The 26,111-nt window shown below is 37.0% G+C and overlaps 1 protein-coding gene across 1 annotated transcript; it reads left to right on the forward strand.

Moving 5' to 3' along the window:
- Positions 1 to 12,034: 12,034 nt before the first annotated feature.
- msh2 (mutS homolog 2 (E. coli)) lies at positions 12,035 to 26,003 on the forward strand. Its single transcript, XM_067369050.1, has 16 exons — positions 12,035 to 12,261; positions 12,456 to 12,604; positions 12,689 to 12,976; positions 14,591 to 14,737; positions 14,821 to 14,970; positions 15,079 to 15,212; positions 16,498 to 16,697; positions 18,279 to 18,388; positions 18,500 to 18,623; positions 18,706 to 18,856; positions 18,945 to 19,042; positions 20,686 to 20,931; positions 21,058 to 21,262; positions 23,987 to 24,234; positions 25,298 to 25,467; positions 25,570 to 26,003. The coding sequence occupies exons 1-16, from the start codon at positions 12,054 to 12,056 to the stop codon at positions 25,750 to 25,752; spliced, it is 2,811 nt and encodes a 936-aa protein (XP_067225151.1). The 5' UTR covers positions 12,035 to 12,053; the 3' UTR covers positions 25,753 to 26,003.
- The last annotated feature ends 108 nt before the right edge of the window (positions 26,004 to 26,111 follow it).

The following is a 26,111-nucleotide window of genomic DNA, read 5'->3' on the forward strand; positions in this document are numbered from 1 at the left end:
CCTCCCATCTTCCTGTATTTATCCGCCAAACGCACTGCATTCTGGCTAGGGGTGCATCGGAAATACCGCAATAATTGTCCACGGACCTAAACAAAGCTTGAGTAAAAATGATATATGTCAGTCTTCATAAATAAAATAGTATTTTATTGTGCTATCCATAGATATTGACGCAAAAGTACAGGTGGGACTAGCTGACGGCGGAAGAATACTGTACGCGTTTCGGTTGTGCGGATGACTCTGATTGGTTCGTTTGTACCTGCAATGCGTCACTCCCTGGTCACACACTGTAGAATTCTCCCGGTCGTAAATGCCATTTAACATAGAGAAGAAATAGGGAATCACCTGAGTCGTTGTGAATTCCACCCTTAGGGGGCCAAAATTATAGTGTTAATCTGCTGGTTAAATGTTAAGGGTTTTTTTCAATTACATAACACCAAATTTGATGTAAAATAAATTCAAATTACTTAGTGTGGGCCTATTACAATGCATCTTCACACAGAAGATAAAATGTATGCAGTAAAGTCGGGCTGTAGTTTATGCACACATTGTGCAATTCATGAGAGTTTTTAGATTCACAGAACTTTAAAAGTGCTTTAAATGTGTAATCAAAGGAAAGTTGTACAACTTAAGTGTAAAGGCCCATTCACACCATGAACAATAACTATAATAACTATAAACTATAGTGTCCACACCAGTAAACAATGACCTTCTGTTTATTGTAAGTCAATGTTTTTACCGTTCATCAGCAGGAAAAACTTTATGTAAGTGATTCCAATGATTTTGTTCCTCTGTGTTGTTCCCTATTCTCATAGTTTTAGAACAATTACTATAAGTTAACATCCTTGTTGTGTGTAGAAACTTGTACAGTGGCCTTTCTATTTAGATATTCCATGGGTTTTACAAGCTCTTAACAATATATTCAAGTAATATAATTTATTTTCAAGTGGTCATTTAAGGCACATACTGTATCTGCTTTTGTTATCATTCAACAACTAAAACAATGGAAAACAAACAAATAGGTCTATGCAAGAATAATAAGACTACAAAAAGTCAGTAATAATAATGGCACTAAAAGTAATGATGCCAACAACCAGATCCTGCCTTGTTTATCAAGGCCTACTCAAGCTCCTATAGCCAGCTTCTCAATACATGACTGCCTTAGCTCCAGGCCACCTGTCTCTGGCCTTGTCCCAGGTCTGTTGGATATTGAAGGGATGAGAAGACAGACTGTTGCTGAGGGGGGTTGAGGCATTTTCATACCAAAAGAGCAGCAGGAGCAACTGAGATTATCTATGAGCGAACAACAGTCCTCAGTATTGTAAATGTGATACATTTGTATTGTATTCATCTTGCTGTTGGAAAATGGAGTTCATTATTTAGCCCAGATGTTTTCCATGCCTCTGGACCCCCTCACCACCGCTCTTAAAAGGAGATGACTAAATCAAGCTTCCTTTTAAGTAAACAGTTACGTCTAAATCAGTATAGCATGAACTTGGGTGGTTCCTGCATACTTGCTTTTCCAGAGGTTGTAAAACCAAGGGAAAGAGTGAATCATGCATTGGTTACACACAACACATGCAACATGTGCTTACAGGTTACCAACAGTTTCCGCACTGTCTGGAAGGGTGTCTGGGATCTTAAAACACTATTATATATATATATATATATATATATATAAAAAAAAACACTATTTTATATATATATATATATATATATATATATATATATATATATATATATATATATATATATATATATATATATATATATATATATATATATATAAAACACTATTATATATATGTTATATGGTTTGGACAACAATGTAGTGTCATAAAATATGACGTTAAATATTGTATACATATATGAATATGGAATTGTGTAAAATGATCATTATCATGATCATGTTCAACTGAATTCATGCACTCAGGATTTTAATCTCGTAAAATGAGTGCAGGTAAACCATGTATCCCGGTATTGCTTTTAACTATGCCGAGAACTTTGGTAATAAGATGCCAATGTCTGTGAATGGGTAATTGAGGACATAAAAAGCCATGTGAGACACAGATGGTTGATAATCACTGGTATAAAGAGCCCCTGACCACTCAGGTGTTTACTCAGAGCGAGGGCCATGAAACTGAAGACCTATTCATTCTTAATGCACATTGAGGCTTTGTAGCGAGCACTGGCAGACTTTGCAAAACCAGGCTCCAGTTTCCCAACATAGACCTGTGTGTGTGGCTGTATGCACGTGTATGTGTGGTTGTGTTCACGAAGCTGTACATAAAGGAAAAAGAGCGTGACTGAGATTGTCTTTCCCTTTCTGAGTATCCACTCTTTCCCTCTCTCTTTTTTGAATGACAGCCAAAAATCATGTAGTTGAATAGTGAAGGCAGCAGTTATCAATATTAGGCAAACTTCGCAAAAAAAATTCAAAAATCATGCTAATTATGCTCAGGATCCATCAGGAATGGAAGGAGGATGTTTCAAATTAAATTTTGGAAAATACAATTCAGATTTTGTTACAGAAGCCACTATGGAATTCACAAAGGCTTGAATCTTGACTTGTAATAGATAAGCTCTGGATCTTTGGCTGTAAAGCCGATTTAAAAAGGGGATTTATATTCACATAATCTACCACCTCTGTGAGATTTCTCAATATGAACAATAAATAAATCAGAATTAAATGGACAGAAAAAGAGTATTTTGTGGCAAACGCAGGCTTTTTTTTAAATTAACACCGGGAGCTTTAAGAGATCAGTGATATAAAAAAGCTTAATTATGGATGGTTTTTGGAGCTTAGTGTTCAGAGAGATTTGGCTTCTTGAAATTCAATTTTTATAATTGAAATTATTATATGTAACATAATAGATAATGCAATCTTTTTAAGTCCACATTGTTCTTCATGTTGACACTATATCTATAAAAGAGGCGATAAACTGCCTGAATGTATGGCAACCTTTGTGTAAACAAAACAATACTTTCAATAATAAGATCTAAAGAATACATGACTGCAGCTCTAAATAGGATTAGATTTAGACGCACTGATTTTCTGTCTACAAAGGACATAAATTATGTCACATTCTTTATTGCCCTTTGCAGATATGCAGAGCTCCACAGTTAAAACAACCCTCAATGATAGCTTTAATTGCCACAAATAAAATGCACAAACACTGTGGGTTAAAGTGCAACATAACTGATATTGCAACAAGGATTACTGTAAAACCTTGCAAGTCACGTATCTAAGTAAATAATGGTAAAAAGTAGTGACCTTAGAACAAGGCTTGATAAAGGGAATAAACAAATGCAACGTTAAAAAGCAAAACGATATGTTATGAATATTTATTTATATAATGTATTTACCCTAAACTTTCTTGGTCAGCAGTTGTGTCTATAAGACACTGTAAAATGCTACCTGTAATTCAAGTACAGCAGAGGCTTCAGTTTCACAAAAAGCATTAATATTTAACCACATATTTAATGAGACCTGTTTGACATCACCAAACCCTCCAGATAATTAACACACTTTAAAAAAAAAAGGTGCTTTATATGTACAGAATATATTTATCCTACTATTCTTTATTAGAAACTGTATGTATATCTGTTTATTAACACAATAGCAAAATAACATTGTAAGCACATTAAAAATGTATTACACATTATATTTAACCATACACTTAGATTTGCTCTCTCTCTTTTTTTGACTCCAGACGGCCCAGTTTTAGACATCTGATATGCAAGACTTGGCTGTTCTCACACACAGACACTCTGTTCAGTACTTACTGATGGCCAAGTTACTGAGATGCCATTTAGCAGATAACAACGAGAAGACTAATATGCACATCCACTGTGCTGACAAGGGGCAATTACTGACATATGACCGAATGAAGTAAAAACTGATAGCTTTTTTGGGCTGGTCCTTGTCTCGTGTTGTTCCAGAACTCATTTTTATACTGCTGCTTGTTGCATTTTGTGCTGTATATGACCTTAATAATTTACAGTTATTGATACCATAATTGCTATATATATATATATATATATATATATATATATATATATATATATATATATATATATATATATATATATATATATATATATATATATATATATATGTATGTGTTCAGTTGTTCACATTGTTGTTCAGTTACAATAGCTTAGGACACTAAAGAGACCTTTTTACTGAAAAGATGTCCACAGGTGTGAAGATGATGTAGACCTGCTGCTGGGAGGCATGTGCACTGCAGATGTGGCCAAAGCAATAAACTGCAATGTCCGTAAAGTAAAACCGGGTGAACACTGTACGATTTATAATAGTCCTTTGTGACTGTTGCCTGTCAGACTGTACAAACATGATCCTCGCTGTAAGCCACACAGTAGAATCTCAGTTGTCAGATTGTACACCAGTCAAGACGTGTTAAAAATGGATGCACGCACGCAAAAAGACTTGTGCGGAGTTTTACATTATCAATCCATCAGACGTTCAGAGATGTGAGCTGCAGGATAGAAATGGTGGCTAGCAACAAAGGATCCAAGGAATCTTTAGGATTCATAAAATTTGTCTTCTTCTCGTGGACTCCAGGTGGGGATCAGATGTCAACCAATGTCTGAGAATGAGCTATTGTCCTTTGGAGAGGAAGATCCTCTGGGGTGGTTGCTCACATTAAATCGGATTCACAGTTGAGGGCCATGCTTGCCTGGGCCACCGTGGGTATCGAAATCTCCACCTTGTCCTGAGCGCTCGCCATCGGATGATTGGTTGCGGTGCGAGGTTCACAGCTGTGTCCCCCGCCCCTGTGCCTTTCTTCCTGGAAGTGCATGATGAGGTTCAGAAGTCATGGAAGGCAACTTTTACGGTCTGGAGCCACTTCGCAGCCTCCTCCACTCTCACTACCCTTGATGGTGGGGATGCCAAAGGGTACTGAAGACCCTGGCTGCTAAGGTTCACAGTGCAGCTGGACAGGCTTCCTCTGCCCCGCATTCGATGGCCATCCTGCAAATCCACCAGGCCAAAGTACAGAGGATGATGAACCGAGGTTGATGCAGGAACTGCGCACAGTGACTGACCTCACCATCTGTGTGATGAAAGTCACTGTACAGGCCAGACAATGTCCACCTTGGTGGTCCAGGAACGCCATCTCTGGCTAAACTTTGGAGAGATGTGAAATGCCGAAAAAATGCGCTTTCCTGACGTCTCCATCTCGCAAGGTGGCCTCTTTGGCGACACATTTGAGGACTTTGCCAGCAGTTCTTGGCAGTCCAAAAGCAGATGGAGGCCATCAAGCACATCCTGACCCAGAGTGATACCACTGCCACCAGGCTGCTGTGGGCTGGCCCCCAGTCTGCTTGTTGCCAAGGGTGTCCCCCTGTGGCTTTTACACCTGCTCCGGCACGGCCGGCGACATCACCCCGGCCGCCACATCAAGCCCCCTGCAGGAAGGCGAAGCAGCCTGTCCCTCAGGCTGCCGCTAAGCCCTCCAAGCATCCATCTAAGCGGCCCTGATATGGGCAGCCCAGAGATGGAGAGAGCTGCTTTGAACCAGGAGATGGTGATCGCACCACTTCCCCGGAAGAATGTTGGGCAGAGAACTTTTAGTTTCACTTCAAAGAGTTTGTTTCTGTTCCACCCACTTTTTCAAAAAAAGAGCAGTTTCCTCAGTCTCTGGGCCATACCAGGCATGGCAGTGAACAATGCTCTGCTTCCTCACTCCCAGCCCCCCCTTCTCTCACCACAGGTCGAGAGTTTGCATTTCGAGGACGCACTGCTTCCTCATGCATCTCAAGCCAGATTGTTGTTTTGCAGCAAATGACCTGAAGGACACATAATTCCATTTCTTAATTCTATCTCGACAAAGACCATTTCTTTGGTTTGCTTTCAAAGGATGGGCATACTAGTACAAGGTTGGGCTGTCCCTGTCTCCCTGCATCTTTACCAAAGTTGCAGAGTCTGCCCTTGCCACGCTAAGGGAAGTGGACATTTGCATTCTAAAATATCTCGATGGCTGGCTCATTCTAGCTCACTCTCGAGATCTGTTGTGTGAACACAGGGACCTGGTGCTCATGTACCTCAGTCATCTGGGGCTTTGGGTCAACTGGGAGAAGAGCAAGCTCTCCCCTGTGCAGAGCATCTCTTTTCTTGGTATGGATCTCAGTATCTCACGAGTGAGCGGAGCTGAAATGCCTGAATGCACTCAGGGGGAAGACAACTGAAACAATTTCAGAGGCCCCTGGGGCATATGGCATCCGCAGATGCGGGTACGCCATTCGGATTGATGGATATGAGACTGCTTCAGCACTGGCTACACAGATGGGCATGGTGCTGCGGCACACTAAATGTGACCATCACACCGATCTGTTGTGCAACAGGCACGTAGCTTCGGGCTCCAGGACAGGACCGCGACTGCAGTGGCATATCAATTGCCTAGTTTCTGGCAGTGCTACTCTCCCTGTGCCGGTTTCAACCATTGCTTAAGGGCAACCACATGTTGGTCTGCGATGAGTGTGTACATCAACCACTAAGGTGGGGTGCGCTCAGGTCGCATATCTTAACTTGCCCGCCATATCCTCCTCTGGAGTCAGCAGCAGCTAAGGTTGATCTACACCATTCACATTCCGGGCAATCTCAATGGTGTGGCTGATGCGCTCTCATGACAGCTCACACTTCTAAGAGAAGAGAGACTCCATCCCCAGGTGGTTCAGCTGATCTTGAGTCAATTCGGGGACGCATAGGTTTACCTGTTTGCTTCCCCAGAGTCCTCCCGCTGCCTGCTTTTTTAATCCCTGACTGGAAGTGGGAACAGGAAATGGAGCTATGGAGAAGAGTCAATAACTCGGAAAGAATCAGCTTATCATTATAAAGCTATTTTGTTAACAAAAGGGCGTTCACAACTTTAACTAACTAGCAGCAATTTAGTATATCGTACGATACTTGCATTATGCCTTAGCTGTTTGAAGAGCGTCTGGATATACTGTTACAGTAGAAAGTCCTTAGAGTTCTTTCCGATGGTGCTGAAGTTGCAATCGATGTCTTCTGCGTTGAATGAAGATGACAAACTTGCATGGTTGGTTTGACTCTTAGTAGGGAAAAAGTCTTCTTTCTCTCTCTCCAAGGTAAGCACATGGGTGGAGTGCAGGTTTAGGCCTACCGGCCTTGGCCTGAGAGGTAACCCAGCAGGAGATATGTTGGGGCAGTCGAAGATGCAAGAAAGTGAGGCGGAGTTGTGCATCTCTTTTTAAAGTCCGGGAGAAATCACACCCCTTAGGGTTGATCTGACCAATGAGATGAGTAGAATTCCTGAGTGGGAAATTCCTCTGTGGGGGCTTTTATGAGCCTTTGTCTTTCTAGCAGGGCATCTGCATATGCAACTGGCTGAGTTGTTGTGGAAGAAACTATTAAAGATTCTTGTAATACTGATATGTTGCACAGGTATCAATATATCATATACACGATCATTTAAATCTTCAAAATACAAACTCATAAACACCAAACTTGGTACATGTGAGTTTACGTTAACCATTGGTTCTTATCATAAAATATGCATAAAACAAAATACCATACAAAAGACACTACACAAAACAGTCATAATCATAATAACAATGTCCTGGGATGCATGTTAATTTATAGATCAGTTCATCTATAAATTAATGCAGGTAAGTCTGTTTTGAGGCCTATGGGTTTTCTTTCTATGGCCTCTGCTTTTCCATGTGGCTACATAGTTCAGAGCAATAAAACATCTTATCAGGCCCTTCTTGCCCAAGTTGGTCTTTCAGGGGAGGGGTTCATAGACCTTTTATGGGAGCATGAGTTTGCTGGATTATTCATTAAATATAATGAATAATTTGTGGGTTTCTGATTGGTCCAGATGCTACAGCATGGACATGCTGGCACACAGGAGACTGCGCAAATATGCGTTTCCCCCAGTGAGCCTGCACAGTGTCTGTGCAAGGTCAGGGAGTATGAGGAGCAGGTCTTGATGCGCCGTACTGCACCTTACTGGCCTACCCGGACCTGGTTCCCGGACCAGATGCTCCTTGTGACATATATTCTGGAAAGACTTCAAGCCTCATTAATATTTTGTTCTTTTTTTAGTGTATAGATTCCATTTATTTCTTCAATTTATGTGTACATCAAACCATCAAATACTTGATTGCATAAACCGGCACAGTACTTCCAATATTTGTGTATTTAAAAAGTTTGACAGTATGTACATATTTCTGTTATATGAACTAGAATTAATGAGTGATTTTTCAAAGCAACAGAGGGTACTTTAAAATCTGTCTGTCCATGCCCTGATGATTTAATCCTCTGCAGTGCTCCCAGTTCTGCCCCGTCACAGCAGTAAGAGTCAGACCATTGCATCTGGCCACAGTCCAGAGCGCTGCAGCAGGCTGCCACCCCTATTAAAGCAGGCCATCCCACTGTGAAAGGCCACTGCAGAGAACAAACACTCTCATATGGAATTCACTGGAGAACAATAACACTAACTCCAACAGTAATGCAACAGACATTGGTTCTTTACATACTGTGGCATATACTTATACTCCTTGGCAAAAAGATGGGCCAAGCCAAAAATGGCAAAATATTTAGTGGTCTTTTAATGGTCGTAACCATTTTAATCACAAATCACTGGTCAGGATTTTTTTTTTTTACAGGAGATTGGGTCAGTGTTGTTCCAATCAATGTTATTGGCTTCAAACAGTTCATGAGTTGTTTAAAAATGTCTCCCAGTTCATTTGAATTTAATGTGAGACCAAATAGTCATTATATGGTTCAAACCTGGATTCTGACCAGGCCAAAACATGAGTCTGATGGGCTTCACTTCTTTGTAATCTTTGTAATTTGGGTAGGAGCATTGTCTTTTGATCATTCCTCTTTAGATAACATCTTTTCATTTGTAGGAAGCAAGCCATTCTGCAATATTCTCCTGTACTCCAAAGCATTAAATGACTTTTCACAGAGAAGTAGCTCACCAATACCAGCAGCTAAAAAGGCTCCCCACACTTCCTCCATGCTTCACTGTGTAGAGATGCATTTATTAGTATATTTCTCACCAGATTTTCGAAGACACTGCTCTAGAGCATCACCATGCAACTCCTGTTTCATTGTGATCCATCATTCTACACTGACAACTTCGCATATTCTGCCAAAAACTTCATTCTGTCTTTGATGTTTTTTCTTTTTAAGTAGTGCATTTGCTTAAATTTTGCTAATGTCCTGACCAATAATCTGTGGTTAAGACAATTAAAAGCACAGGGGCCGTTTACACGACACCATTTTCAACTAAAAATGCAAAACATTTTATGCGTTTTTGCCGTTCATTTACACGACAACTTTTCAGTTTTTAGTACATTGTTGTTGTGTAAACGTACCCTTACTTTTTATCCATTTTGGGCTTGGCCCATTTTTTGCCCATATTTTGGCGGTCCCTTTTGTATATAGTATGTAATATTCATTTGTAAACATACTTAAAAGTTTAGCCAAACATAATTTTATGTATTAACCTTAAGAAATCAATTCTAGGTAAAGCCTTAAGTTTAGTCAGTAACTAACCACCCTCTAATTCTTCCACTGAACACACACCACTGTACACATCTCAACTTTTCAACTTCACGCACACTACAGAAGTTTGATAAGATGCAGAAGAAGTGATTTTTATAGAATGATTATTGTTGAATGTAAGAAGTGTAATCATAAAACCAATAGTTTTAAAGAAATAGTTAAAGGAATAGTTCACACAGAAATGTACTCACACTCATGTCATTCCAAACCTTTACAACTTTCTTCTGCATAACACAAAAGTTGCTAACCAAACAATTTTGGTTACCATTTACTTTCATTGCATAGACTTGACAACACCAACAACAACATTAAATAAATTTCTCAAATTATCTTCTAGGTTGCACTGAAAAAGTCACATCTGGACACGAGGGTCAGTAAATGATGTATGCAGACGCGTAAAAATGGATACATTTGACTGAAGGGAGATATTTGATAATATAGATGTGACACTAATGCCTCAGCTGCCTTGGTTTGTCCTTCAACCTGTTTTCTTTGTGACTTTCAGTGGAAAAAGTTTGCATTTGTGCACATATGTTGGCACAGTGCTTACCTGTATGATGTACACATGCAAATTGTGCTTTGTAGGCTAACATACAGTTCAAATGTTTGCCACAGCCGTTTCTCAGGTCTGTTCATTCAGTGAATGAAGTGAAGATACTTTAGAGAGGCACACAGCTGAAGTAGCTGTTATGTAAGGAGTTTTTCATGTAGAATCCCTGCAGAGATGGATCACTTTTCATTCTGGCCTTACTAGCTCAGTTCTGACACCAAGTGACACTTACCTGCTATTGCAACTTCCAAATCCACATCTCTTGACATAAAGGGATAGTTCACCTGTTAAACACTTCAAGCATGCTAAAAGCTACTATTGTTTTTCAGCAACTTGCCATATATTTATACAAGCCTTGTTTGACTGAAGCTCAGAGTGAGGGCTTAAATGATCAGTCCTTTAATTACAGCTTCACACAGAATGGATGGTTATCTTGCCTCAGGGAATGAAACAAATAACCATCATTAAATGTGATCTTGCTGATCTGTGATTAACCCGACACATGCAAAACAACTATTTTCAATCAGATATAAACTGTGATTCAGACATATTCAGAACTACTGTGCTGTTGATTATGACAGCTATACTTGCATGTTAAACAACTAAAGTCTTGTGACATTAGTATCATATTATGAATACAAGTCAGTAAATAGCTGGATCAAAGATTTAATCATAGTACATTATTAATATAACAGCATATGGATATTATTCTCAGTTCTAGTTAAATGAGATATAGGCTATGTATGTATTTCCAGCTCATGCACTGCAAAAAGATAGCAGCATATATAATAATTATATCATTCAGTATCCTTGATCTTATAATTAGAATATTAAGATATTAAAATAACATTATGCACTTATTTGTTGTGGAAAATTTGTTTCCATGTTTTTTATTCAATGCCACAACACAGAAAAAGAGGTGTTTGTTCATAGTAGGGTAAGTTAATAATATTAATCATAAATAACTTGTTTTCAGTTTAATAATTTGTTAGCATTTTTCAAATAAATGTTTTTTTTTTTCTTTTTTTTTCTAAAAGGCATGACTCAACATTTATTAAATATGAGCAACTGGGTGTACAAGGAACATTATATACATATAGTGTGTATACACACACACACACACACAAACATATATATATGTATATAAGTGGCCAGCGGTTTAGACATTAATGGCTGTGTGTTGAGTTATTTTGAGAGGACAGCAAATTTACACTGTTATACAAGCTGTACACTCACTACTTTACATTGTAGCAAAGTATCATTTCTGCAGTGTTGTCACATGAAAAGATATAATAAAATATTTACAAAAATGTGAGGGGTGTAGTCACTTCTGTGAGATTGTATGTATGTATATATATATACACATACACACAGTCAATATATGAGCAATTGTTTACAAAAATATTACACAAAAAGAGTGTGAGCTTACATGTTTTGGTAGCTTTTTTTGTTACAAGAGGTGAATAAAGATTTAATATAAATCCTAATATCTTTTTGAGGGTGAGAAAATGCCTTACATTTGTGGACAACATATTTTGCAAGCAAAATAATCATGTTGCAAAGAAAATAAACATTTTCATATTGCTTCTCAAAAGTGATAAACCCAAACAAAACATCCTTAAAATAATGCTCAAAGTCTTTATATATGAAATGTACAATGTACTGGCATCTGGCAAATATCCTGCCAGAGTTTTCTTCTACGATTCAGTGCCAAAAAGATCCAAGTCTCGGGTTGTACATCACAAAAAAGTGAAGTTCACATCTATGCTCAATTTAAATTTGGACACAATGAAGATTTTAACATGATATTAGCGATAAATACGTTTAAAAGAATTGTTACAAAATAACCATTCTTTACGTGAAGTGTGGTTGTCGTCATTTTAGCTCCGCCCCGTTTGCCTTTGACCCTCGCGGCGCGCCTGTGCTGTGGCGGGAGATTCCAGCATGGCGGTGCAACCTAAACAAAATCTGTCTATGGACAGTGCATCTGAACATGGATTCTTGAATTTTTATTTTTCTATGCCTGAGAAACCTGACACCACAGTGAGAGTTTTTGATCGAAACGATTACTATACGGTACACGGAAAAGATGCGGTTTTTGCAGCCAAGGAGGTTTTCAAGACGAACGGAGTCATCAAAAACCTGGGCACAGGTTGGCTGTTAAGTTATGGAATTATTTAATAAAAAAAAAAAAGTTCATTAAAGATATCTAATTCTTTGTTTCTTTCTATTGTGCAGATATATGAATCTTGCATATAATATAATCAGTATATTATCAGTTTGTTGATTATATTATTATATCTATAATTAAGTTTAATAAAGGTACTGTACTTTGAATTTACCCAGGAAACAAGAGGTTGGAGAGTGTGGTTCTCAGTAAGATGAACTTTGAGTCATTTGTGAGGGACCTGCTGCTGGTCAGGCAGTACCGGGTGGAGGTGTACAAGAATGCCAGTAAGAGTAGCAAAGATCATGACTGGCAGATATCTTTCAAGGTATCTTATATTCTTTAGTGTTTTATTACATTTTTCTCAGTCTCACCTCTCCCAGTCTCATTATGTTTGTGTTTTGCATCCCAGGCTTCTCCAGGAAACCTGACCCAGTTTGAGGAGATTTTGTTTGGCAGTGGAGGAGGACCTGGGGAGGGTGCAGCTGGTGTCGTCGGGGTTCGTCTTGGCACGGGGGCTGACGGACAGCGTGTTGTCGGTGTTGGCTATGTAGACAGCACGCTCAGGAAACTCGGTGTGTGTGAATTCCCAGACAATGATCAGTTTTCCAATCTGGAGGCTCTTCTTGTGCAGATCGGTCCCAAAGAGTGTGTGCTTCCTGGAGGAGATGCAGGTGGAGACCTTGGGAAACTCAAACAGGTAACGTTCTAATAGATGCCAGATTGTGTGTTTTGAAACAAGATAGGGATGCATGGTATATTGGTGCCATGTTAGTTAAAGGTATAGTTTACCCAAAAATGAAAATTCTGTCATCATTTACTCACCCTCAAGGTGTTCCAAACCTGTATAAGTTTCTTTGTTCTGTTGTACACAAAGGAAGATATTTGGAAGAATGTTTGTAACCAAGCAGATCTCGCTCCCTCATTGACTACCATAGTAGGAAAAAAAAGTACTATGGTAGTCAATGGGGGGTGTGATCTGCTTGGTTACAAACATTCTTTCAAATATCTTCCTTTGTGTACAACAGAAGGTTTGGAACAACTTGAGGGAGATTAAATGATGACAGAATTTAAATTTTTGGGTGAACTATCCCTTTAATAACTCGTTTTGGTAAATGGTATTGTTTGATATTGGGAATTGTCTATTATTTTCCTATACATTAAGCCATCATCTAATACTCAAAGTTAATCTTTCAAAACAAATAAATGAATAGCACTGTTAAAGGGTTAGTTCACCCAAAAATGAAAGTTCTGTCATTAATTACTCACCCTCCGTTCATCTTCTGAACACAAATTAAGATATTTTTGATGAAATCCGAGGGTTTCTGAATCACACATAGGCAGCAACATCATTGCACCTTTTGAGTTTCAGAAAGGTAGTAAAAACAACATGAGGTTGAGTACTTAATGACAGAAATTTCATTTTTGGTTGAACTGACCCTTTAAATGTAATCTCAAAATGAATATCATTTTTTTTACATAACGCATAACAAGATTTGAAAGTCTCGATTTTCATCTGTAAATCAAGTCGGCATTAAAATGAAGTTGAGAGAGTCTTTTCTTCCCTATTATGATGAGTGAAACGGCTTCTTGAACAAGAAAAAATTTGGGATGGGACTTGATTTTGTCCATCAGGAATTGATTGGATTGTAGGGCTGCATGATATGAAAAGCCGAAAAGCAATATCGCGTTCATATCGCAGATGAATCGCCTTCGATAATGAACGCAATATTGCGTGGCTTTTCAGTGATCTACGGCTCTGTCTATTAAATGCCGCTCCATTTGAAAGCAGGTGATGGAGATTTAACGGTAATCAGGGAACCGGCTTTACTGATGAAATGCGCGTGAGAATCGCATGCGATATATCGTGCAGCCCTATTGGATTGTTAAATTGTTGTTGTTTTCTATTGCTGTGATCTCATGTGATTGACAGTTCATCCTGCCCTCGCACCAGTATACACATCATCAGAGAAGAGATGTTGCGAGAGGCAGTAGTCATTTTGATTAAAGATTATGAGGAAATTAATAAAAAAACTAATGTGCATGGATAAATCATTTATAATACTGCAATATTCCATAAAACAAGAATTGTTAATTTTGATTTTATGATGAGTTTAACAATTCATGTCTGTCCATCAGTTACAAGAGCGATACTGCTTTTGAAAATTATCGTTTTTACAAATATGACTTTTTCGATAATATAAAGATCTGGAAATGCTTTTTATGACCACTTTAATATCACTGCATCCCTAGAACAACATTTTATAACTATAAACATTCCTTTCATACATGCTGGTTGCTGTTCATAATTCAGGTGGTACAGCGGGGTGGCATTCTGCTCACAGACAGGAAGAAATCTGAGTTCACAACCAAAGACATTGTGCAGGATCTGAATCGCCTACTGAAGGCCCGCAAGGGAGAGACGGTGTCCAGTGCTGCCCTTCCAGAAATGGAGAAACAGGTTTGCGGTGCTGCAACACAAGTTAGAAGTGCGTCATTTCAGGTGGTTCACCTGCAGATTTAATCGGGCTATTGCTTTTCCAGATTGCAATGTCTTGCTTAGAAGCAGTCATCAAATACCTGGAGCTCCTCTCAGATGAGGCCAATTTTGGATCCTTCAAGATGACCACATTTGACCTCAACCAGTACATGCGTCTGGATAATGCTGCTGTACAGGCCCTAAATCTCTTCCAGGTAAGGGTTTATTCAAAAAAAAAAAAAAAAAAAAAAAAAAATGCAATTTCTTATTTTGAGTTCTGTTTATTTTGAGTTCTGATATGTTCTTCCTCTATGATTTCTCAGGGTTCCTCTGATGATGCTACAGGCACACACTCCCTGGCAGGCCTTTTAAACAAATGTCGTACCCCACAAGGACAGCGGTTGGTCAACCAGTGGATCAAACAGCCTCTCATTGACAAAAATAAGATAGAAGAAAGGTTAGACTTTTGTTTGCACATTTGGGCTGGGAAAAAAAAAAAAAAAAAATATATATATATATATATATATATATAATTTTTTTTTTTTTAATTGATTCTCATTTTTATGAACTGATATTGATTCTTAAATCACACGAATCTATGCTTTTTTTCAGTTGATTATTTTTGCCCCTCTCATTCAATAAATCACAATAAGCTTTGTCATTTCTTACTTATGATATGAAACAAAGACAGAATTTAAATCATCTCTTCTGCTTTACTGCTAGTTACAGCACAAAATAAACATGAATGAACGCCGATATGTTATTTTGAAAGTTACAGTACAATTTACCGAAATCCGTGTCATGTATTGCTCGATCAGTATTTCAACTGAGAAAGGAGGACAATAAAACAGCTTGTAAACAATGTCACGTAATGTCACACTTGCCTCAGAAAATGTCCAAAAACTCATTAGTCAGTAAGAAAAATTAACTCTAGAGAAAAGCATTTTGCTAAATTTATGATGCACTATATAGCATATTCATTAGCTATATATTTTACTGTTAAATATTTAATGTATGTTTGACTTTGAATAAATCTTTTTATGACACACCATTTAAATGTTTATATTCCAAAAAATGAATTGGAGTAGAAACATACTTAAGCTATGTAATAAAAAAAAGTTATTAGTATAACTTTATTACAATAAAAACATCATTGTGTGTAGTTTAATTGAGATTTTTTTCCTTGAGAAAATCTGCCATGTACTGTACCTGATATATGTATCCAAATTAATTGATACTGAATCGAATAGAATCAAAATCAGAATTGAATCGTAAGCTTGTGAGTCTAGATCAGCCCTACTATACCTTTTAAATCTTGACATTTGAATGGCATTCATTTGATTCAGTATGTTTTAATACATTGCATATTTATGGAATCTTATAGGACATCTCATAGGATGTTACATACAAGTCATGTAAGATTTCATATTGATTTTATTTATAATTTTGCTTGTACACTACTGTTTAAAAGTTTGGGGATGGTAATTTTTGATAAATTTAATGCATCCTTCTCAATAAAAGAATTAATTACTTACAAAAATATATATATATATTTTGAACAGTAGTGTATGATTTGTTTTGAAAAATGAAGTGATAAGACTGAGCTATGGTTTGATATCAGTTGACCATCATTAGACTCGGCAGCTCTTTTTTTTTTGTGGATGCAGCATTTTTAACATCATAGAGGGTGTGCTTTTGCTTGAGACTATTTGTTATTACACATTTGTGATCATGTTGTGCAGACTGGACCTTGTGGAGACTTTTGTGGAAGACTCTGAGCTGAGGAAAAGTTGTCAAGAGGATCTTCTCCGCCGTTTTCCAGACCTGAACCGGATGGCAAAGAAGTTCCAGCGTCAGAGCTCTACTTTACAGGACTGTTATCGGGTCTATCAAGCTGTCGGGCAACTGCCGAATCTGGTGCTGGCATTGGAGAGATACTGTGGTAAGCAAAACCAGGGATGTGATTTTTTTTTTTTCCGTATTTTATACGGATTTCCACATTTTCCGACTTAAAGTATTACCCACGTGAAAAGTGTAAATAAAGTTTTTGGATTGCTGAATCAAATCACAACGGCTGTGATGTAACTATAGAAGTGTATACTCTGACATGCCGTGTTTCTCACAGTAAAGCACAGCACTGTATTCATTTTCAGTTTCGATTCACAGTAAATGCTACTCTGCAAGTGCTGTGTGTTTGAGTTTTGCATTTGGGAACATGCACCAATCCGCCATCCATCTTCCCAAATTCGTAATAAGATTAATCTGTTGTCAACAAAGAGAAACAAAGAAATTAAGACAACCATAAATTTTAAGTATTATAATTTTGCTGCTGTTCTGTAAAAATAAAATAATAATTATATTTATTATTATTAATAATAATAATAATATTAATAACTATATAATTTTATTATAAACATATAATGTATTATGATGTAATATTTTATGATGATTATTAAATACACCATTATTAAATTTTAGAGTACAATAGTATGTACAGTACAGTCCAAAAGTTTGGAACCACTAAGATTTTTATGTTTTTAAAAGAAGTTTCGTCTGCTCACCAAGGCTACATTTATTTAATTAAAAATACAGTAAAAAACAGTAATATTGTGAAATATTATTACAATTTAAAATAACTGTATACTATTTAAATATATTTGACAAAGTAAAGCTGAATTTTCAGCATCATTACTCCAGTCTTCAGTGTCACATGATCCTTCAGAAATCATTCTAATATGCTGATTTGCTGCTCAATAAACATTTATGATTATTTTCAGTGTTGAAAACAGTTGTGTGCTTTTTTTCAGGATTCCTTGATGAATAGAAAGTTCAAAAGAGTTTTGTGTCAAAGTTTGGGGTCAGTAAGAATTTTTTTTTTTTTTTTTTTGGAAAAGAAATTTTAAGAAATTAATACTTTTATTCAGCTAGGATGCATTAAATCAATCAAAAGTGGCAGTAAAGACATTTATAATGTTACAAAAGATTAGATTTCAGATAAACACTGTTCTTTTGAACTTTCTATTCATCAAATATTTTGTACAATTGTACACATTAAATGTTTCTTGAGCAGCAGATCAGCATATTAGAATGATTTCTGAAGGATCATGTGACACTGAAGACTGGAGTAATGATGCTGAAAATTCAGCTTTACATCACAGGAATAAATTACTTTGTGAAATATATTCAAATAGAAAACAGTTATTTTAAATTGTAATAATATTTCACAATATTACTGTTTTTACTGTATTTTTAATTAAATAAATGTAGCCTTGGTGAGCAGACGAAACTTCTTTTAAAAACATTAAAAATCTTAGTGGTTCCAAACTTTTGGACTGTACTGTACGTATAATTGAAATAGTAAGATATTTCTTTATTTATTTAATAAAATAAAATATTTTTAATACTAATTTCCTTCTTTTTTGTCTTTAGCCGATCACATACTTGCAAACATTGCCTGTTAACCTTTTAATTTGCATTGAGCAACACCACAATGACTGACAGCTGTATTTTAATCTATTAACAGGGAAACATCAGGTCCTCCTGCACGCAGCATTCATCTCTCCCCTTAACGACCTTGTCTCTGACTTCTCTAAATTTCAGGAGATGATTGAAACCACACTGGACATGAACCAGGTCTACTCATCTGCACTTTGTGCTTTAAACAAACTTTAAGATCATTTTGTAAGTTGCTTTGGCCAAGAACTAAATTTCCTTAAACGTGTGACGCTGTTTTGTTTTCTCCAGATTGAGCATCATGAGTTCCTAGTAAAACCCTCATTTGATCCCACATTGAGCGAGCTCAGGGAGAACATGGATCGTTTGGAGAAAGCCATGCAGGCCGCCTTGAGCAGTGCGGCTCGTGAGCTTGGTAAGTGATCGAAGTGTGAAAATTAAATCCGTTCTCCATTAAGCATTTTTGTGTTGAACTACTAACAAATGTTGGTCTTTAGGGTTGGAAGCAGCCAAGACTGTGAAGCTTGAATCCAATGCACAGATCGGTTACTTTTTCCGAGTCACGTGCAAAGAAGAAAAGAGCCTTCGCAACAACAAGAAATTCACAACTTTAGATGTTCAGAAGAATGGAGTGCGATTCACTAACAGGCAAGAGAGATGTTGTATGAGATGTTTAAATACTGGTGCAGCTAATGGTTGGAGTTCTCAGTAAGTGATTGAGTTGTCTGTTTCACAGTAAGCTGAGCTCTTTGAATGAAGAGTACACTAAAAGCAGAGAAGAGTATGAAGAGGCTCAGAACGCCATCGTCAAAGAGATCATCAGCATAGCCGCTGGTGAGTCATTTTTAAAGGGTTGTTCCATGTGGTTTTTATCTTTAATCTGATCGTAATTGTGGATTAAATACAGATTAAGCCCATTCACAACAAGGACGTTTCCTGTGATAACTATAAGGTTTTACAAATTGCTTGAATTGCATGAGAATAGGGAAGTCCACACCACAACTACAAAAATGACTCTGAGGAACGATACTGTTGAAATCTTTTCCAGAACGATTTTTCCAACTAATGTATGATAAAATCATTGACAGCAAACTAGAATCCATCTAGAGTTAAAGGGTTAGTTCACCCAAAAATGAAAATTGTCATTTATTACTCACCCTCATGCTGTTCCACACCCGTAAGACCTTCATTAATCTTCAGAACACAAATTAAGATATTTTAGTTGAAATCCGATAGCTCCGTGAGGCCTCCATAGGGAGCCATGACATTTCCTCTGTCAAGATCCATAACGGTACTAAAAACATATTTAAATCAGTTCATGTGAGTACAGTGGTTCTATCTTAATATTATAAAGCAACGAGAATATTTTTGGAGCGCCAAAAAAACAAAATAACGACTTATTTAGTGATGGCCGATTTCAGAACACTGCTTCATGAAGCATCGGAGCATAAATGAATCAGCGTGTCGAATCATGATTCAGATCACGTGTCAAACTGCCAAAGGCTGAAAACACGTGACTTTGGCGCTCCGAACAGTCACTAAAAAAGTTGCTATTTAGTTTTTTTTGGTGTTCCAAAAATATTCTCGTCGCTTTATAATATTAATATTGAACCACTGTACTCACATGAACTGATTTAAATATGTTTTAAGTACCTTTATGGATCTTGAGGGTGGAAGTGTCCATTGCTCCCTATGGAGGCCTCATGGAGCTATTGGATTTCAACTAAAATATCTTAATTTGTGTTCTGAAGATTAACTAAGGTCATATGGGTGTGGAATGGCATGAGGGTGAGTAATAAATGACAGAATTTTCATTTTTGGGTGAACTAACCCTTTAAATAGTTTGAGCAGTTAAAGTGGTGGATGACATAACTGCACTGCACGATTACAATAAACAATGTTATATCATCCGTGGGTGTGAAAGCTAATATAGTTATCATTATAGTTAGTCGTTATGTTGTATTAACATATGTCAAAACAATGCAAGAATATTCATAAAAATGATTGCAAGAATATTCATAAAAATGACAGGTTAGAAAACATGTTAAATAACTAATTTTAGGGAAGAATTGTTATAATATAAGCATTTAAATAATAATGTCAGCATGATATGGACATTCTGATTGTCTTTTCTTACATAGTGACATATCCGAGAGAAACAGGAAAAGTAGGGCGTGACTCGATTTTTTCCTTTTGCAGTTTTTAGGATTGCAGGCTAAACGGTTGTTGTTTGATAACTGGTGCGATCTAATGTTCCATTAAAAAAATTGTACCATTTAATTTCATTGTGAGTTTAGCCAGGTTTATGGTTTAAAATTATTTTCTGTGGTTATCAACATTAATCCACAAATGTTTATAGGTCTTAATGTGCACTGAACACGTTAGCCTTTTGTCATTTTGGTGTTTTTAATTTTGGTTAATAAAGTTGTGAGCACGTTAAAAATGAATAGTTTAATAATCCTGTGTTTTTACCATAGGCTATGTGGATCCAGTACAGACTCTAAATGAGGTGATAGCTCAGCTGGATGCAGTGGTAAGCTTTGCTGTGGTGTCCCATGCTGCCCCAGTGCCTTACATTAGGCCGAAAATACTAGAGAAAGGATCAGGGAGACTCTTTGTGAAAGCAGCAAGACATCCCTGTGTTGAAGCCCAAGATGATGTGGCTTTTATTCCCAATGATGTCACCTTCACAAGGGGGGAGGAGATGTTTCATATCATCACAGGTAAGCTCTTATTTGTTTGAAGGGTTATAAAAAATTAGCTTGTGGTGGATGAATACTAGCTTTAAATGGAAGATTCATGTACATAAATGCATTAATCCATAATCTAAGTTTCTGATTTCTTTTTAGGTCCAAATATGGGTGGTAAATCTACATACATCCGTCAGGTGGGTGTGATCGTGCTGATGGCACAGATTGGCTGTTTTGTGCCATGTGATGAGGCAGAGCTGAGTGTGGTGGACTGTGTGCTCGCTCGAGTGGGTGCGGGGGACAGCCAAATCAAAGGAGTGTCCACCTTTATGGCTGAGATGCTGGAGACGGCTGCTATTCTTCGGTCAGAACTCACATTTGAAACATTTTATACTCCCATTATATTTAAAGAAATTTTCCAGGTTCAATATAAGTTAAGATGTAAATTCAGTAATAATCAACAATCAATTTTTGCTTGTCCCTCCTTTTTAAAAAAAAAAAAAAAAAAGGGCACTTACAATGGAAGTAAATGGGGCCAAACTGTAAACATTAAAATACTCACTTTACCCACTTGTAGTTTAGCTACAAGATGTAAACAATATGCATGATTTTAGTGTGGAAAAAGTCACTTACTAACAACAACGATAACATGCGATACTGTGATAACAATGGCATAAACCCTAAAATGACTCTAGAAATTATTAAAATAGTTTTACCAATTGACTACACAAGTTTAAAATTTATAAAAGCACTTAATTATGTAAGGGCTTTTATAAACTTATAAGCTTCATATTTCTGCTTTTGTCTCTTCACTTCCACTGCCTCACTGTAGCCTTTATTTATTTTTTTGTAGTAATAAACGTTATGCTGCAAATGCTGTCAGTTGAATTTAAATTCGGCATGAAACTATAGTCTTTTCATCCCTATTGTGTCGTATATCCGAGTGAAACAGCTTCTCAAACAAGAAAAAATGTAGGGCGGGTCTTGATTTTGTCCATCGGTAATTGATTGGATTGTTTGCTATTGCTGTGATCTCATGTGAGTGACAGGTTGTCCCATCATCGCGCCAGTTATCAGTTTTGATTTTATAGTGACTTTAACTTGTGTTAAACCTGAGAATTTCTTTAAAACATTTAGCATTATACAGTATTTTATGATTTGTTTTTTGAATGCTTCCAGCATACATTATCACAATTTTATGCATTTGATGCATTTACGATAATGATGTCAATCAATAAAAAAACAAATTAATATTTTTTTTCTGTAATTAATCGCAGATTATTATAATATTTTTATATTGTAATAATTTCACATTGTATCTCCAAATTAATGTAGAACCAACATAAGGATGGTATATTTTAAATACGTTTTAATGGCATCTTTTTCCTATGTACAATGAATGAAGGCCTGCATCACTGATACCAGTACTGATACTGATATCTCTATTAAGTGGATTTTTTTTTTTTTTAAATTATAGCCATACAACGTTAAATTATAATTGAAAGCCATAATTTTTAACATTTAATAAGCTTTTAAAAAGAACAACTTTAAGTTCACTTAAATTTAATCTTAAAGGTGCCCTAGAATTAAAAATTGAATTTATCTTGGCATAGTTTAATAACAAGAGTTCAGTACATGGAAATGACATATAGTGAGTCTCAAACACCATTGTTTCCTCCTCCTTATATAAATCTCATTTGTTTAAAAGACCTCCGAAGAACAGGCGAATCTCAACATAACACCGACTGTTATGTAACAGTCGGGATCATTAATATGCACGCCCCCAATATTTGCATATGTCAGCCCATGTTCAAGGCATTAGACAAGGGCAGCCAGTATTAATGTCTGGATCTGCACAGCTGAATCACAGACTAGGTAAGCAAGCAAGAACAATAGCGAAAAATGGCAAATGGAGCAATAATAACTGACATGATCCATGATATCATGATATTTTTAGTGATATTTGTAAATTGTCTTTCTAAATGTTTCGTTAGCATGTTGCTAATGAACTGTTAAATGTGGTTAAAGTTTCCATCATTTCTTACTGTATTCACGGAGACAAGAGCCGTCGTTATTTTCATTTTTTAAACACTTGCAGTCTGTATAATTCATAAACACAACTTCATTCTTTATAAATCTCTCCAACAGTGTGTAATGTGTAAAGCTTTAGCCACGGAGCACTATCAAACTCATTCAGAATCAAATGTAAACATCCAAAAAAATACTATACTATACTGCAATTATACATGCTGCATGATGAACACTTTGTAAAGATCCATTTTGAGGGTTATAATAGCTGTGTGAACTTTAGCTCCGTGGGCGGAGAGCACGAGAATTTAAAGGGGCCGCAGCCTAAATCGGCTCATATTTAATGGTGCCCCAAAATAGGCATTTAAAAAAAAACTATAGGGTATTTTGAGCTGAAACTTAACAGACACATTCAGGGGACACCTTAAACTTATATTACATCTTTTAAAAAGACGTTCTATGGCACCTTTTAAGATAAACAATAAATTGAATATAGATTTTTATTAAAGCTACAAAGGTTATTCAGTCAAGAGCAGTGAGTGATTTTCTTTTTCTTTTGTTCTTTGATTAACATGACACAGCAACAGGTTTATTAGGCTGCTATCACTTTAAGACCTGACACACATGACGTGGATCTGACGCATCTGATTTTCTCACAACTCATCACGTTCATTTAAGGCTTTTTAACTCATTTAAGAGTGAGTTTACGAGGATACTTGTCCATTCAATTGCGAAAGAAAAACTCAGATGAGTGAAAACAAAGAGCTGCTTCACAGACAGCGCACCAGTACCGAAATGAGTTCTCTTTATCGTCTTATCACGCTTGAATGGTTTAAAAGCACTTGAATGATTCAGACCATGATCATATACTGTAACGCTAGCCAAAGGATGCCAGAAAAAAAACGGATGCTGCGTTAACTGTTTAATTTAAATGTTTTTAACGCATTAAACTGAAAACAGTTGATAGCAAAATTAATGTTAATTTTGACAGCCCTAATTTACAATATGTGCATTTCTTTTGTGATAAATGCATCCCATGTTTTGTATTTTGGCTTTTTAGATCAGCCACAGAGGATTCTCTCATCATTATTGATGAACTGGGCAGAGGCACATCTACATATGATGGCTTTGGTCTGGCCTGGGCAATCTCAGAGTACATCGCGACCCGCCTCAAGTCCTTCTGCCTGTTTGCCACTCACTTCCATGAGCTGACTGCACTGGCGCAGCAGGTACCCACTGTCCGTAACCTCCACGTCACTGCCCTGACCACAGATAGCACTCTCACAATGCTCTACAAGGTGAAAAAAGGTATGTAGCTTTCCAGCAAAGCAAAGAGATGCATTTTACACTCTTTAAAGGTGCCCTAGATTCAAAAATTTAATTTATCTCAGCATAGTTAAATAACAAGAGTTCAGTACATGGAAATGACATACAGTGAGTTTCAAACTCCATCGTTTCCTCCTCCTTATATAAATCTCATTTGTTTAAAAGACCTCTGAAGAACAGGCGAATCTCAACATAACACTGACTGTTACATAACAGTCGGGGTGTATGCCCCCAATATTTGCATATGCCAGCCCATGTTCCCAACATTATGAAAGGCATTAGACAAGGGCAGCCAGTAACGTCTGGATGTGCCCAGCTGAATCATCAGACTAGGTAAGCAAGCAAGGACAATAGCGAAAAATGGCAGATGGAGCAATAATAACTGACATGATTTTTAGTGATATTTGTAAATGGTCTTTCTAAATGTTTCGTTAGCATGTTGCTAATGTACTGTTAAATATGGTTAGTTTCCATCGTTTCTTACTGTATTCACGAAGATAAGAGCCGTCGCTATTTTCACTTTTAAACACTTGCAGTCTGTATAATGCATAAACACAACTTCATTCTTTATAAATCTCTCCAACAGTTTAGCATTAGCCGTTAGCCACGGAGCATAGCCTCAAACTCATTCAGAATCAATGTAAACATCAAAATAAACACTGTACTTACGTGTTTAGACATGCTGCATGACGAACACTTTGTAAAGATCCATTTTGAGGGTTGTATTAGCTGTGTGAACTTTTTTTTATGTTAAGGCAAGCGTGAGCTCTTGGGGCGTGGAGCACCAGATTTAAAGGGCCACACACCCTGAGTCGGCTCATTTCTAATTATGCCCCAAAATAGCCAGTTAAAAAAATGAATTTAAAAAAAATCTATGGGGTATTTTGAGCTGAAACTTCACAGACACATTCAGGGGACACCTCAGACTTATTACATATTTTAAAAAAAGGTTCTAGGGCACCTTTAATCGTTTTGAAAACTCTCAGATTGTTTTGTATATTTCCATTGTGCTTGGTGTATGATGTTTATGATTGATTTGACTTAGGCGTGTGTGACCAGAGCTTTGGGATTCATGTGGCAGAGCTTGCTAACTTCCCCAAGCATGTGATTGCTAATGCACGGGAGAAGGCTTTGGAGCTTGAGGAGTTCCAGGATATTTCCAAAGCTGGGGAGGAAGCTGGACCTGAAGCCAAGAAACGCTGCCTGGAGAAACAGGTGAGATGTGTTATTAAAACGATTGCTTGTATTTGCTCAGCAGCTCAATGCTTTAAACTATTACAGTTAATAAACTGCTGTGTCTTGTCATCTTACCTATAGGAGGGGGAGAAGATCATCGAGGCTTTCTTGGCTAAGGTTAAATCAATGCCTGTTGACGGCATGTCTGACGAGGCTGTCAAAAAGGAGCTGCGCAAACTCAAAGCAGAGGTCATCGGCCAAAACAATAGCTTCGTCAATGAGATAGTGTCACGTTCTTCCAAAGGCAAACTGACTTCAGCCTGAGGGCTTCAGGCTGAGCATTGTCTTAGTGGATGAAAGTTCATAATTTCTGTAAAATCGTTTATGGTATAATGGAAATAAGGATATAATCTATAGTAGATTAGAAAAGAATGTTCCGTTTTAGCACCATCTCTTTCTTTTCAGGTGTTTTTTTTTCTGGTTATTTGCATTCTGTAGCCATAAATCCTCTCTCGGAGTAAACATTTTTCTAAATATGATTTTTGTGTGTGTGTGTGCATTGTCGGTAAAATTACAACTTGAATTTTGGTTAGTTGCAATGTCGCCATCTAATGGATAAATTGGGGAACGTTTTGTTTTACCTAATTTCAAAGATAATTGTTTATTAATATAATTATAAACTT

The sequence above is a fragment of the Chanodichthys erythropterus genome, chromosome 19 (genome assembly GCF_024489055.1).
Source record: "Chanodichthys erythropterus isolate Z2021 chromosome 19, ASM2448905v1, whole genome shotgun sequence".
NCBI classification, from domain to species: domain Eukaryota; kingdom Metazoa; phylum Chordata; class Actinopteri; order Cypriniformes; family Xenocyprididae; genus Chanodichthys; species Chanodichthys erythropterus.